At 33.9% G+C, this 17,746-nt stretch overlaps 1 protein-coding gene across 1 annotated transcript in view; it reads right to left on the bottom strand.

Moving 5' to 3' along the window:
* LOC149786087 (uncharacterized) overlaps window positions 1–17,746 on the bottom strand; it is a 157,431-nt gene that overhangs the window by 47,705 nt on the left and 91,980 nt on the right. Inside the window, exon 2 of the mRNA XM_089976381.1 lies at window positions 3,493–3,758. Within this exon, the coding sequence (XP_089832507.1) occupies window positions 3,493–3,758 (266 nt within the window). The remainder of the gene's footprint in view (window positions 1–3,492; window positions 3,759–17,746) is intronic.

Genomic DNA, 17,746 nt, shown 5'->3' on the forward strand with positions numbered 1-17,746 from the left:
CAATCCCCAGTGGGAAGAGGTATTTTGTGGCTAAACAATTTGGGTGCTGCCTCCAAACAGCACATTCTTCATAAAAAAAATGTTTATCTCCAATCTAAAATTCTTTTTCTTTGTGCCAATTATTTTTGGAGTTTGCAAGTGGACTGCAAGATCAAATAGCTGCTTAGGAACTATTTTAAGAAATTAAATCTTAAGAGCAAGAATAAACCCTCAAAAACAAGAGTCACTTGACAGGACTGATGCTCTACTGCCTAAAAGGAATTTTCAGAAATCCAGGATAAGACTGTTTCTTCCTTTTAATTTTTAGTATTGAAATCATTTAATGATCAATAACAAGAGTTTCAAGATAATCATCAGAACATCCATATTAGATGTAAGATTGGCATTATTTTCATTTAGACTAGACATCATAAGAGGTCTTTTGGTGAAAACCCAATGTTGATATGACCATTCATTCAGATGGATTATTAATAACAAGATTTTCAAACTAGCCATTCTTGTACTATACTGGATGCAAGATCTGCATCATTTTCATTTAGGTCCAACTAGAAATGATGAAGTCTTTTAGCAAAAAACATGCTGATATGACCATCCGTTCAGAAGTGGGGATAAGATTTTCGTGACGGCTACTATGGTGGCTATATTGGATATACAAGTGAGGTCATTTTCATTTACAACCAACTATACATTAGGATGAATGTGTTTGTATAAGTTTCATGGCAATCTTTGAAGTTGTCTAAGATGAGTAGCAATGACAGGTTTGTGCAAACAGATTGATGGATGATATCCAGAAGACAAACAAGCAACCGCACTAGTTCTTCTTGTCTATGACCAGTGGAACTAATAAATTGCCACAAACATAACAGATATTGGAAAACTACAAAAGTTTTTATTGATTTAATAAAAAAAAGGATGGTTTGCAAAGAACACAAGGTCATAATTGTCAAATTAAATAAGCAGCACATGGATTGCAATTACTAATAAATTATCATATTGATGTGAAATTCTCTAAATACATTATGAAAATTTCTTTTAAACTCATTAAGCGAAAACTGTATATGTGTACAAATAATAGGATTGTTAATGAAAAAAGCACAGGTGAAAAATATTTATGCTTTATAAAACTGGGTAAGTATCTGTTTTCTTAACAAAACAGAAAAAAGAACTTAAAAATACAACAATTTCAAAATTTGAGCAAAGTATAATAATGGAAAAAGGGTATATTTGTGCATATATTTGTGTACTTGGCGTATACAGGTGCAAATCCAGCTACACCCAACTTTTGATCAGCACCTGTCCAAAATGTCTCTCTAAACTTTATCCTCTTAATAGAGTGAAACCTGCCTTAGCAGATAACTTAATATGAGGAATACCTGCACATAAAAGACACCATTTACAAACCACTGGTGTATAGATATTTCACTTTCTTTTAATGGAACCTGTTTTAAATGGAGGCAAATTTGTACGGCCCCTTAAGTGTCCCTTTTAAGAGATGGGTTTCATTATTTCACAAGTAAATGGTATATAGAGGAAAAGAAACAACAAAATGTGTATAACAACCAATAGGAATGTGCAATACAATAATCTGCTTGTTACAACGTTATGCAGCAAACATAACTCACCTTCTTTTCCTAAAAAAAAGCATAAAATTTTAACTGTAAATTATTTTTTAACTTTGAGAAAATTCAGAATGCACTGAAAATGCAATATGAGTTACTAAACTGTCATGCTGACAGCATCTAAGGAATTCATATCATTATATTCTTATCAGGTCTAGCATGTTTGAAAAGCAGCTTCCCAGCTTAAACTCAGTTACCCATAAAAGGCATTTGAATATGAAAGTTAGGTACAGGACTATTTTACCCTCTTAAATGTCACTTATCAAGAATTAATTATTATCCTTGGTATAGTATTTTTTGTAAGTATGCCTTAAAATAATTTATGATATCACATAGTAGCCCACAGGGTACCAGACTTCAATATACTGTAGCCCAAAGCCAGTGTACTGGTAGCCCTTTGACTTTGGGCACAAGGTTAGCCAGATCATGTGATGTACTAAAATTCTGTTAATATAAATATATAAAACGAAACAGTGGAAAAGAAACTATAACATAAATTGTAAAACCCTGCTACAATGAATTCACTACCAATTTTCATGGATCTTGTTTGTTAAAAATTTAACAGTCCACATACAGTGAGATTTCTGACAAGACGTATTTTCTCAAATCCATGAACCTGAGTACCAAAGAAAATGTTACTGTTACGAAAAAATGAAAAATTCATAGACCGAAAATAAATTCACAGTATATGATTGTTTGCAATATCATAAATTGATTTTAACACTAAAATAATAAAATAAAACTAAATAAAACTGTATTGATAATAAATATTACCTGTTCCTTTGTAGTTTTAAAAGACGATTTCAGTGTAAAATGAAAAAAACAAAGAAAAGTAAATTTTAATGTGAAATATTATCACAATTTACATTTTGTTTTCTTTCTTTCTTTTTTTTTAAAATAGTGAGAACTGAGAGTAATTGTAATGTAAGTGTCAGAAACAATCAAGATATCCAAAGGGTATAATTTTAGTGTTTTGTACCTACTGTAGAATATAATGTAAGTGTCAGAAACAATCAAGATGTCCAAAGGTGTAATTTTATTATGCTGTACCTACTGTAGAAACTGAAGAGGTTAGTACATGTATGGCAGGAAACTTCTTTACAAATATTTCTTTCTTATGCCAGTCTTACCTTATTATTCTTTAAAATATATCTGGCTATACATTAATACTCAAGTTTTCACTTAAACTCATCTCAAAGGTACATGCATATCTCATTCACAGTCATAGTATCTCAATAACAAAATATTAATGAATTAACTGATCACAGTACAGGCTGACCATATCTCAATAACAAAATATTAATAAATGATTTGACTGATTATAGTATGGTCTGACCGTTTCTCAATTATAAAATATTAATGAATTAACTGATTACAGTATGGGCTGTCCATATGACATATCTCAATAAAAAAAATATTAATAAATGAATTAACTGACTACAGTACAGGCTGACCACAATTCTTGATTGTTCAGTGCAATACTGAATTATTATGCTTTGTACATGCTTGCTAAGGAATGGCAATATAGCCAACTTGTAGCAAAATGTGGATGTAATTAGATATCAAAAGATCATGTTTAATTCATCTTTATTGTACTGGTACATAAAACACATGCAATTCTCTTGCTATGCAGTTTTCATGCAAGTTTTACAACCAAATTAATTGCATTTAAATTTTTAAAAAGTGCGTTGAGAAATATAACATCCTGAGGGGAAAATACTGACAATGTCCCTCAAATCTCTAATCCATAAAAGCATTTGCTTGTTCCCTGAATTTATTTAATTTGTGGACTTTTCACAGATTCTGATGTGGTCAGCTAGACAATGAAAATAACAACAATATTATTCTATAGCAATTAAAATTTTATACTAACTCTTCTGAAGAAACTGAGATCTGGAGTTCGTATTTTAGTTTCATTTGTGACTACTGGCCAAAACTTGAAAAGTTTGGAGCCTGACAGGCCATCCTTTCTATACGTGTCTGCACTGCGAAGGATCTTGATGGGTGTGGGATCGCAAAGACTATACTGGTCTATGATGCAGTGTGGCCGGGTTGCAGGTATGAACATGTGTGTGTCAAATCCATATAGAGAAACATGGTGGTGTTCGACGCTGCTGAACTTTTTCAGATCGCCAACAGCTGAAAACAAAAATAGGAAGGTTACAGTAAAAAAGGAATAAAAGTCAAATAATAGGCTCAGTAAAATACATGGGTTACAAAGAGTCACACCTTGGATGAGCTCAAGGTGACATTGTATTTTTCTCTGTCCCTCTATTACTGTTCAGATATGGGAATTTGTTAACATTTGTGGGACACACACAATTTTGTTGTGGCATTACTGTCCCCCAGGCTCACTCATGGTACATGTATTCATTATTCCAACTAGAAATTATCATGGATTGGTAGGCAAGATCTACAGACACATTAAACTATACAAGTATCATCATGATGCAAGGGTTATTTTTTGTGACATTATAGAGACATGCTGCTGCTTCTACTGATGATGATGATGATGATACATCTGGGTCATATTCATGCTTGTGTCCTATAAAATTATATATCTAGGTAAAAATGTTTATGTTTGTATTGTATAAAATTGAAGATCTGGGTACAACTATTTATGTTTGTAGCCAATAATAAAAAAATCAGGGTAGAACTATTTGTTTCTTATTAAATTAAAAATCTGGATTAAAAAAATACATGCCTGCATCCTATAAAATGAAAAGCACATGAAGCTTAAAGAAAATCTTATCATATATACTCTCTTACAAAGTTGAGTACAACTGAAAACTGCATTGACCCAGATTTGTAACTGCATAATGTGCCAACAGACCTGGATCTATTAAGTTAGTTTGGAGTAATTAGTAGAACAAGCAACACAGACCTGATCTGCTGTCACACTATGTGACTCCATATCATGACCTATGTTGTTGGCAGTTGGAAACAACCTACAAGTTATTTTATACAGCACTGATTAAGAGTAACAAGTTTTACACTGTCCAAGTAACAAGATTTACAGTGCTTTAAACTCATTCAATCACTGGCAAAGAATTTACAAGTACCACTTATAAGTCCATGTGAAAACAACATAAACTCTCATCTGCCATCACATAATGTACTGGCAAATCAAGGTCTGTCTTGTATGTTCTACTGATCACTCCACACAAACTGTTTAGACTCAGATCTGCCTGCACATTATGTGATGGCAGATCTGTGTGTGCAGTTTGGAGTCTGACATACTAACAGTAACTGATTATGATATTTAAATATTTTTCCATCATTGATGGTCATTTTATACTACATTATTATCATCAAGTGTCAAGTTTTTATTCCATATGAATCAAGCCTAACGTTTGTCTGCAACTGTGACTGTTACCATAATCTATCCTCAGTAATCCAGTTCTTGCTCCAGATTACTGCAAATGTTTATCAAAACTATTACAGTAGTTTCCTTTTGCTATTTGTAATGATTGAGCAAACTGGCCTGTATCACCATTATATTCATACATTTATATCTACTACAGAAATTAATCAATCATTTTCAAAGTGCATACAGTTTCGTCACTTTTATTGGTCTTCTTTTGTGCCTTTTCATTGTAACTGCTATGTACCTTCTATTCGCATTTCTTCTATAGCCAGATCATTTTGGAGTTATCTCCCTTTGCATGTCTTACTATCACTATCTTGGTGTTTCTGTTGAAGCAATGCTTAATTTAATGACTTCATAGTTCTGAATGTAAAAGAAATTTATTTGTGAATCTTGTAAAGCACCATATTCAACTATTTATTTAGTGAAGGAAATGATTGGATCTTGCACAGGAAGTTCTAAATTAGTCAAGTTTCAAATCTCATGAAGGAATATATCAGGAAACACAAGTTGACACTAAGTCATGATTCATGTAAAGTCATTTTAAGGACAAAAGAGCTGATCAAATACCATAATCTTTCACAACCAAAAGTAAACTTAGAAAAGCCATATAAATCTTCAATCATTGATTCAGAGGTCTCTCCTACACCTATATTAGTATAAAAGGTACCAGTCACATTTTAAAAGTCTGACATTTATTTATTGCCACCAAACTGAGGTAAACACTAGAAGATGTCAAATACGTTCAGACTCTTTACTTTGTCACTGGAGTGGATTTTTTAACGGAAGGTCCACTTAAAATCCTGATCATTGAAGTTTCAATCACATGAATAAACTGACCATTAGAGCCATACAAACTACTATTTTTACAGAACTGAAAAGCAGGCTAGTCAGCAGAGGATTCAGAGTTGTTGAAAATCAGAGGCAGAGGTGGGCATCACTTCCATTTTTAGTATGTCTTTCTGTAAAAACAAGACAACCTGCCATATGTTAAAAAACAAGACAGACTGCCATGACCCTTCTCAAAACTGAACCTTTAAAAAAATCCATCTTCTGTAGCTAATTTTCACTAAACGTATTATGTACTGCAAATATCTGCATATAAGTTGGGTCCAGATGAAACTGCACAGACTCAAATATATCATCACATAAAGTGCTATCAGATCTGGGTCCATGCAGTTTGTTAAAAATAATCAGTAGAACAAAGAATGTAGACCCTGATTTTCCAGCACACTATGTGATGGCAGATCATGATCTATGTTGTTTACATTTGTAGTCAATATTTAAGCACATATATAGAACTTTCTAGGCTGACCACATTTATTACTTTTTTATTCCTCATACAGATATTTTTTGTACCTCTGTTGGAGATATATAATATCTGTTTCACAGATGAAATGACCTTGTTAAACTGATTCTTAAAATGATTTCTTCCAAATGTAGATAACTTTGTTAACTATGGATAAAAGTAATTATTAGTTTGTCAAATTTTGTTGTCACCCAAAGTTTCTTTTCTCAAATGAGTCAATCTTTTTTTATGTATATCTATGATACTAAATCCTTTGAAAATACTCATGTCTAAATGCTAGCTCAAAAGGAACAATCTGTCTTTCAAACTTGTTATCACTTTTATTCATTATATTCTAAGCCAATGTACTACATTTTAAGCCATTGTACCCATTTTCAAAGTTGTGGCTTGTCAGATAATCAAGATCTAGGCCAAAATTTAGTTTAAGCTCCTTGCCATGATGGCTCTCCCCAGGTGTTCCATGACAAACTGAATTAGCTCCCTTCCTCTTCTGGTGACGTTGTATTGTCACATTTTACTAGTATCTATTTAATGCATTTATTTATGAATAGCTTTTAACAACATGTCAACACAATAATGGCTACATGGTGCCCATTAAAAGTCAAGTTCTAACACTGTGAAAATAAAGAAAGGCTATAAAACATTAGGAAGATAAACTCTTCAAAATAAATTTAAACAAGTACAAGATAAAATATACACATATTAAAATTCTGTTAAAGGTATATAACATAAAAATGAAGGAAAAGGAAACAAAAAGGTATTCAACATTCAACAATCTGCATTCCCTCAAAATAGTCCAAGACTGTCTATGGTGACACACCATAATAAAGCTTTTTAATTCAGTCCAAATAAGGGAAAAACTTCTGTCTCACAGGATGGAATTCAAGACACTCAACAAGAATGTGGACACTGACAGGGTACGCACACTAGTTAGAGTTCACCTTTCAAGATATGCACGAGTCTGAGTATGTGTGCCCTGTATGTTATATGCACGATACCACCTCATTTCTGCAATTTGATCTATACAAGGGATGCTACTCTTAAAAGAATGGTCTGATGTTCCTAAGCTTGTTTGTGGAACTTTCATTCAAATATTTTGTGCAGTACCCACAGTTTCTTTTCTCAAATGAGTCAAACTTTTATGTATATTTATGATACTAAATCCTTTGAAAATACTCATGTCTTGATTATCTGACATGCCAATTTATATAATATTTGAAGCAGGTATATGGAATCTTCTATCAGGAAACAGGTGGATGGAAGGCAGTTTAGGCTGCTTTATTTTCCCTTTAATTTCCCTTAATACAATGTAACAAGATATGGAATAGTTTTTGCTTTTTTATCTTCCCTTTAATTTCTCTTAATACCAATGTAACAAGGCATGGGTCAGAACAGTACAAAATACTTTTTCCAGATTTTATGAGCAAATCATGCTTCTGTAAGATTTGGGACAATAAACATTTTTATTTGAGACTTTAATCCTCAGACTGATTCTGTGTGTTTTGTATTTACTAACCATCTGCACACCATAATTATTAAGACTGGTGTTACTTACAACAAATATGCCTGCATAAGAATTCTACATGTGATAAATAGTTTTTTCATGCATGATTGACATAAAATCAATAAAGAACCACTTTGCTATATCAGTTTTGTAAATATCAGTTTTAGTTTTAAAAAATGAACCAGATGAACTGAGAATATATGCATATATTATACCTTAGCCAGGATTTTCACTTTATAAGAAATTTTGGACATTTTAATTGCATGCTATTAGAAAGGCTAAGAGAACAAATTCAATTAAACATGGGACTTGTGCCAGGTATGTATCTAGTATGAAATAAGGTATATTAATGTATATAATGTGTGTGCATGTGCATGTGTGTGTGTGTGTGTGTGTGTGTGTGTGTGTGTGTGTGATTTGGATTTTTAACTTAGCTTTAAAAAAAATTCTGTCATATCGCTACAATGTCTGCAGTGTGGCAGTTTAAAGAGATATCTAGCACTGAGGCATCATGCCGCAGACATGTAGAATGATGTCCCACCCATTCACATTATCCTGACACCAGGCTGACCAGTCCTAACACTAAACTCTTACTGCTGAGTACCTAGTGAGGCAGCTATTAGTACCATTTTGGTATGACTCGAGTGGGGTTCAAACCCACGACCTCCTGCATCAGAAGCAGAAGTTCCAACTACTGGGCCACCGAAGTATACAGTATATGCTCACCTATAAGGTAGGTCCAACTACAAACAATATAGACTTTAAGTCTATGTTGCTTGTTCCACTTATTAATCCTAAAAAACTGCATAGATCCAGATCTGTCAGCACATTATGCAACAGCAGATCTGGATCTGCAGAGCTAACATGTGTATCCTACTTATATGCTAGTATATATGGTATGGATTTATTTTCTAAAAAGCTGTCAGCCATGAAATTAAAACTGAGCACTTAAGACTTAAATGTAAAGGCAAACATTACCAAACAGTATATAAACTAGCTTTTATTTTTCTTTGTGAAAGCCAAAAACATAACTGACAAGCTGATAATCTTACAGCATATATTTCTGTCAAGACTTAATGTGATATATTCTAATTTAATTTTCACATTAATCAAAGCTTACATATGCTTGGAACAGTCCAAGTGCCATTCTAATTTCATCTTCACAAACATAAATTAGCTACTGGATTTCTTTTCTGACAACATCCATGCAAACTCAATGATCTGGGTTTTGATTATTTTACATTTTAATTACTGATCTTGTCAGTAATGACAACTTTCAATCAATGACCCAGCTCATAAAGACGGACTTTGTTTCATTTCACGGTTAAGTGGCAGCATTCTTTGTCAGTCTTTCAGGCAGTTTCAAATGACTAGGAAGCACCTAATCAATTTTATGTGAATTGTTAATTGCAACAGCCTTTGGTTCTGCCCCAACAGCTAAAAGACCCAACAAAAAATCAGTAAGGATCAAATTTTGACAAAGCACATTTACTTTCCAACTTGAAGGTCATCTATAATAGGCACAAGTATTCTTTTTGTTATATAGATTTACAGTCTTTGCTAAAGGACAGTACATACTTAGCGCATCACTATCTTCATCTATCTACTGTACTTGATAAGGTAACCATTATGGAGTGGAAAAAAAGTTCAGCCTTTTAGGCAAGTAATGACCAGTATGGAGTTTGATATACATGTATATCTACTTTCCCAGACTGCATTTCTAGAGCATAATTTTAAAAAATTTGTTGACTGATGTATATTTGGTTTTTCAGCACAAATATGAGAAACATTCTGCACTAAACACTGACGACAAGGTGTATTTTGCATTCTGAGAAAACCAGGACCTTATTCACAAATACAACTCCTGAAGTTGAAAAATTATCTGCTGAGGAACCCAATATAACTAACAATTCATGCTGGGCAGCAATTATTTCCAATGTTAAAACCAGATCAGGCAACCAAAAATTAAATTAAAAATTATCATGTTATAAACTAAAATGATTTTTTATATATAAAAAAAACATTAAATTTGTGCTGTGGGAAGCTACAGCTGTGTGTCCAAATGTATGTCAATGTAACCCTTTATCCAACCTGTTGGGTTATTTGGTTGGTAAGAGGTCACACAAATCCATGTGTGGACTGCTCAATACACGATTAAGTAATCCCAGTCTAAACCACCAGCCACTCATGGTGAACCTGTACAATATGTACAGTATGTGACACATTCTATTAGGGGACTGAAGGTAACCAGGATTAATTACATATAAGGGAAACCTGTTGAATAATTTTATCAATGGCAATATTGTGGGTAACCACAGTAATATACTGAGCAACCAGACAAATATACTGGGCAACTAGATTTTGTTGCAAAATGATAACCAACAATTTTCAAAACTGATCTAGCCCTTTAATAATAGGTATGAAGTTAAGCCATATACAGTAATTGGTTCATTTTAAGTCAGGCCCAAGTTTCAGCCAATCATATGACTTGATTCTTGACAAGTTTAAGTCCAGACTCACAGCTTGTTCATGAAATCCAGACAGTTTGGTCTTGATTTTAAGTAAGAGAATTTAAGTCTAAACTTATATTTCAATATAGAATGCAACAATCTGGCTGATATTTAAATCCAACTTAAAACTAACCAATAAGATGTTTTAAGTCTCAACTCAACTTTAATACTTATAGTATTGAAATTGGGACCCAGGCCTTTATGTTCTCAAAACTAATTTCTAAGCACAGGTACTGGATCAAGGTAAAAAACTTCTAAAGCAGTCATGATCTATTTTGCTGAAAATAATAATATAATACATACATTCACTTTGATAATGCTGCAGCCAGTCCTCTATTGCAAGCATGAAACAAGGTCTGTCAGTGAGTGTTTACAGAATACCCCAAAGAAACTAGATCTGTCATTCAGTGCTTACAGAATACCCCAATGAAACTAGATCTGTTAGTCAGTGCTTATAAAATACCCCAATTAACTAGATCTATTAGTTGGTGCTTACAGAATACCCCAATGAAAATAGATGTCAGTCAGTACTTACAGAACACCCCGATGAAACTAGATATGTCAGTCAATGCTAACAGAATACCCCAATGAAACCAGAAATGTCAGTCAGTGCTCACAGAATACCCCAATGAAACAAGATATGTCAATCGGTGCTAACTGAATACAGCAATGAAACTAGATATGTCAGTTGGTGCTAACAGAATACCCCAATGAAACTAGATGTCAGTGCTCACAGAATAACCCAATGAAACTAGATGTCAGCCAGTGCTCACAAAATACCCCAATGAAACTAGATGTCAGTCACTGCTCACAGAATGCCCCAATGAAACTAGATGTCAGTCAGTGCTCACAGAATACCCCAATGAAACTAGATGTCAGTCAGTGCTCACAGAATACCCCAATGAAACTAGATGTCAGTCAGTGCTCACAGAATACCCCAATGAAACTAGATGTCAGTCAGGGCTCACAGAATGCCCCAATGAAACTAGATGTCAGTCAGTGCTCACAGAATGCCCCAATGAAACTAGATATCAGTCAGTACTCACAGAATACCCCAATGAAACTAGATATCAGTCAGTGCTCACAGAATACCCCAATGAAACTAGATGTCAGTCAGTGCTCACAGAATACTCCAATGAAACTATATGTCAGTCGGTGCTAACAGAATACCCCAATGAAACTAGATATGTCAGTGCTCACAGAATACCCCAATGAAACTAAATGTCAGTCAGTGCTCACAGAATACCCCAATGAAACTAAATGTCAGTCAGTGCTCACAGAATACCCCAATGAAACTAGATATGTCAGTCAGTGCTCACAGAATACCCCAATGAGATGAAGTTCAGTTTTTCAAAAATTAAGGAGATAACTCTCGATAACTCTAAATGTACTAATGACAAATCAAATCTTACATACATGGATATGGGAGAAAATATATGCAAAGTCTCATAACGATATTTTGGTTGTTTCTATAGAGTTTGATAGATGGATGGACACAATTTGTAATAAAAATAGTAAACTTGCAATACTCAACAGGCAGCTCCAGTGTTGTTAAAGGACAGAAAGTTTAATCATGATAAAAATGCATACAAAGTCATGACAACATGGTTCAGGCTATTTTAAGTAAATGAAAGTGTTACAGATGTACAGACAGACTGTCAAAGTGATTTCTCCAACTTTCATTTATGCAGTGTATAATCAAAGTCATACCATAGTCTTATGTTATTTGTACCCTGCAGGACAAATAATGGTATGGCAATTTACGAAACATGCTTTAATCCAAAAGACAGAAAAACTGAAGTTAGATAAACAAGGTTAGAATGTAAAGAACTGATATGTGCACCAACATTTAACAGAAGTAAACAACTTATTAAGTTGTTAAAATATTGTGCTCCTTCAAAGAGATCTTGAAAATACATTTACTGTGTAATTGTGGGTTACCACCTGAATCATCCCATTAGTCTAATTAAAGAACTAATTGGAGCATTTTAATATCATGTTTCTACATTAGGCCATCTTAATGGTGTACACTTCGTTTTGTCTTCCTTAAAGTTGTCAAGAGGCAAAATGTTTCACAAAGTAGACAATAAACATAATGTGTTTTCAACCAAATCTGACTGATATATTTTGAAAATGCTGTCATCTAATGTTAAGAATGCTGTATGTTAACAACTAAGATAATGTTAGCTCTTGACATTATGTACTATATCATCTTGCTAAACAGAAAGTAGAGCAACTGCAATGGGTCACAAATACTTATGCTTTTCAGTGCATATTATTCCCCACAATTGGCAATCACTGTCCCCCTCCCCGAGACAGTGACCCAGGGGTCATATTACAAATTCATAACATACATAATGCATGTTCTTGCTATGGCTGGACATATTAAGTTTAGCTGGAAAATAATGACTTGCTATTTAGTGATGGTTACCAATGAGGCAACGTAACAACAAAGTTTCATGAATTTTCACATAGTATTTCAGAAGAGATATAATAGACAAAAAGATAGACAGACAGACTGAAGGAAAAATTTATCACAATATCACTAAAACATTGGGCTTTAAAAATATTATGATAAAGAGTAACAGAAAATACATAATGAACAGAAAATCACCCTTACTTTTTGTTATGTATGTATGTATGTAGGTAGGTAGGTAGGTAGGTAGGTAGGCATGTATGCATGCATGACACATAACTTTTAGGCTATTATATCTCTAACGATGCCTCACCCCCACCCCTGGCTGTTATAAGCTTATTATCTGATGATGATCCACTAATACAAAATGGAAATACAGGCCTTTAAAAACTTTCTGCCTAAAAGCTGACAATGCATGGACAGACAAAGACTGGTAGATGGAGGATGCCAGCTGGACCTTGTCAATACTAATCTTGATTTTGTATTACATGCAAGACAAAAACAATGTCAATAATCTATGAAATCTGATATTATTGAATAACTGCTGTATGTCATCAAAAATTATCATATTTTATTCTTCATCAGACAATATCTTTTCTGATGCAGAAATTCAGTACATCTCCATTTTCACAGTTGTTCTAAAAAAGATCTGTTCACTTCCAGAAAGACCACAAATGTTGAGGAAACTTTTATTATACCAGCCTAGAGGTTTATTTTTATACTCTGGGGAAGTACATGGTGTCATATGGTGTCCAGTTTAATCTCTCTCCTAATGTTGCAGTATAATTCCAAGCTGTGACAAATACAGTGATAAGCGGTTATCTTGAAAAGGTGACAGGCCCATATCTAGTGTAAACATTTGCAGAACTGATTAAATAAATCACAATAGGGGTCAGTAAACTTTATACCACTGACCTTCCCCCACAACTAACAAAGAAGCATTATCTCTTGTAAAATATCACTGTAACCATGACAAGAGATTATTTCAACATAAACAGAAGGAAAAAAATCACAACTAGACCATATAAGTATTTAAAAATCTTCTCACACCTACCATTTATACTCACTTATAAGTCACATAAAACTGTGAAGAACAAATCCATATCTGCCATGGCATAATGCACCTGCAGATCAGGGTCTATGTTGTTTGTTATGCTGATTACTCCTAACAAACTGCACAGACCCAGATCTACTGGCACATTTTGCAATGGCAGATTTTTGGTCTGTATAATTTGCAGCTGGATTTGTCTTATAAGTGAGTATATACGGTAAGCCCTGCTCCTCAATGTTTACAATATTTATATCATATCTATTTCTGTTGCTGCTCTTTAGCTTTCCCGCATGTGAAATTACCCCATGGATTTTGAGACTGCCATGCAATTTAATTTTGGCTTTAATTGTTGTTGAATTAATAAAACTTAGCAGCGGTGAATCTTACCACATAAACATACATGTATTAACTTGCTGATCAGATAATATTCTCAACATGCTCAACTTTGAGGGCATACTGTCTGAGCCTTTTCAAATGACTGCCATTTTTAAGCGAATGATGTTTGGTTTGATTTTGATGCCATTTTTCTGCAACTGATAGGCTATATGTGGTGACCAGATTATTTGCAGGAGGAGGAAGAACCGTGGAAGTTCCTGGAAAGAACCATCAGCATATTGAAGATACTGGCAAGCTTTCTCTCTCAAGCACACAAAGGCTATTGATAAGTCAAGATGAAAATCCATGTGTTGAGAGGTGAGATGGGAATGATGTGTAGTGGTGAGCACTTTAGACCACTCGGCCACTCAGTACCCAAAAGGAATGATATAGAGTTAACAGTGGCAAATCAGAGATCTGAAGTCTTGGGATTCTTGTTATCTTTGGTTTGGGACTACCTGACTTTCAATAGTTGCAAATCCAGACCATGTTTTATAATGAAGACCCTACTGAGACCTCAGTTTAAATTCAAAATTTCCAGTTAATTGATATTTATATTTGTTAAAATGAGTACCACTTTGTTTTTTAAGACGCTATCGATTTTTGTACTCTGAAAGCTTTAAAATATTGGGTTTACAATTTTATATCGCTATAGGTGAAATGCAAAACTGCTTGGCAATACAATATACCCATTTGTAATTCACACTTGCTAATGATATCTTAAGTTGGAAATCTCAGAGGAGTGTGTTGGGTTGGTTTTTAGTGGCATTTTCAGTACATTACATAATTTGACAATGAAATGGTAGTTAACGTAAGTTTCAAGTGACACTGTAAACTGTTTCACAATTAAAAATTCTGTGGAAATTCATGAATAAAAACAGGTACTGGATCAATGTGAAATTCAGTGTGGTATATTATACATATCTGGTAACACTGACACAAACCTTGGTAGCTGGATCTGGTAACAGTGAAATTAAATAAATAATTATTTAAGACTAAGGTTTCCCTCCCTGGATGTATATTCTGTTGTTATTATTATGGGGTTTACTGCTATTTTTCAGCAAAAGATAGGCTATTTATGGTGGCTGGTAAAACTGGTTGAGGAAGAACCCAGGAAACACCACCAACCCTCAAGAAGTTACTGGCAAGGTTTCTCACATTACATGAACCAGAGACTCAAACCGATGAAGGCAGACGTGCGATTGCAGTGATCTGAAACAGCGCAGACTTTAGAACACAAGGGGCCCCATGTACATGCTGAGAAATCCTACCGTTTTTATCTGTATTTCCATTTGTACATTCTAACTGAATATGACTGTTCACATCAAAGCACCAGGACTAATTCTATGTGATGTCTGATAACTTGGTCTCCATCAATGAAGATTCCAGAAACATTTGTGTTTGTCAATCCTAACCATTCAATCTCAACAAGTCTCAATATCTACTTCTTCACACTCATCAACAGTGCTTTTTTAGACTGATCATTCAATCCTTTCCTGAGCTCCATTAAATCAACAAATTCCAGTTTAATGCTCAATTCAAATAAATTCAGTTTGGAACTATTGGAATCCCACTGCTGCACCACCACCCCCACCCCCAAAATGTTACAAGCAGATTTCAAGGACACACTAACACAATGCAAGGGTTCTACAACTTTATGCAAAGCTAAACTAAAATTCAGAACCAAATCCCGTTTTACATAATTGACTGCTTTACAGCTCTAGAACAGAGTGCATCTCTCAGTATTATGAAGTTAACTATAGCCAGTACTAGGAGTCAGGAGTGATAAAAGAAAGCTTGAAGATAACAAAAAATGTAAAAGTGAGGGGAAAAAATAAAAAATTGAGATGAGCAACTTAAAAAGAAGTTTGAACATAAAAATAAAACAGTATTAAAAACATTTGTAAGCCGAAACAAGTTTTGAATCTGCGAACACTTGTTTGGAAGCTGTGACACACAGAAAGACAAATGTGGGTGTCTATATAAAAGATAAAACTGGTTTAGGCCCAGCTAGCCATAGAAAGATCAACAACAGAAATTTGTTTGCTGACAGTTTCTGGTACTTAATATCAAGGATGCTGAGATATGCTCTGGCTAAGGTCACTACAAATATGATATAATAATAATAATAATAATAATAATAATAATAATAATAATAATAATAGAACTTAATATGGGCTGCAAAGTCAAATTTCAGTGAACTCTTTGTTCCATAAGGGACCCCAATAGTAGATGCATAAATAACCTGATAGGTATTTACTCAAGTCCAAAGTGATGGTCAGTTTGTGGTTTTAGCTAATGATTAAGTTTCTGAAGTTTTTCCCTTAGCTCAGGTGTTCCCTCATGCTTCAAGACTTCTGTAAAAGACAACAGGACTCAGATTAGCACTGTTTCCTTTATATTGTACTAAGCATACAGCTTACAGCGAGCTACTGTAGTACAGTATGGGGTAATTCAAATGATAGAAACAGCAAAGCTGGCACATCTTAAAAAAAAGAGCATTTGGGCTAATATCAATCCAGAAAGAAAGCAAGGAATATTTAGCTGGTAAGTTAAAAATATTGCCTATTAAAGACTAAATCCATCTGAGAAAAGCCAAATTAATGTACAGGATATCCAATAATAGTGCTCCTGAATATTTACAATCACCATTCCAGTAAAGGTTACCTGGCAATGCTCCCCACCTGCGAGCCATGTCTACAAAACAGTATAAAATTCCAAAACCAAATAAGGAATTATTTCAAAAAAAGTTTCAAATACTCTGGAACTTTGCTCTGGAATAGTATTCCAATAGAGATTAGAAATGCCCACTCTATTTCCTGCTTCCAAACCCAACATATCTAGTGGCTTCAGATATGCAGCTTAAATCAATAAATTCCTTTGTATGAGGGCCTCAAGGTACTTTAGTTCTTTGCTAATTTTATTACCCTCTTTAAATAAAGTTATTATTATTATTATTATTATTATTCCTTCCTACAGAAAATTTTCAGTGCACTATTCAGTGCTGCTACCATAATGGCAAATCATGCACTGCATGCAAAACTAAAATCCATCTTCTGTTTCAAATGGATTTTCTGCAAGAAACTATGGATGACCATACTGGGTTACAGATGAACAAATGGGTTTTGTTCTTGTTGGAAAATACTGCAACTATATGTAGTGTTGATATGGTTCAAGACACCAAGATCAAGTATGTTGCTAGAGCTCATGAGATGTAATTCAGTCTAGCAAGGCTACTTTTGCCATTTTTGCCCTGAGTGACATCAAGAAACCAAATTAGGTCATTTTTTTGTGAATATCAATATGTATCTGTCTAGATGAAGAACAGAAAATCAATGTACAGCATTTCTAATTTTAAAACATGCTCATACAAAGGTACTGAAAATATTCTTTTATTTTATTTGAAAGATTTAAAACTGGACCGAAAATATCTTATAACTGAAGTTTAAAATGTCAATTTACTAACTTGTATTTTAGATAAATGCATACATGTACAAAGAAACTGTAATGGAAACAGCAATAAATACAGTAGACAATACCAGACCAAAGTGGACAAAACCAAATAACTGCATGCATCAGAACCAGTGATTGAACC

This window comes from Sinohyriopsis cumingii, chromosome 12 (genome assembly GCF_028554795.1).
Source record: "Sinohyriopsis cumingii isolate HCF-2022 chromosome 12, ASM2855479v2, whole genome shotgun sequence".
Lineage (NCBI taxonomy): Eukaryota > Metazoa > Mollusca > Bivalvia > Unionida > Unionidae > Sinohyriopsis > Sinohyriopsis cumingii.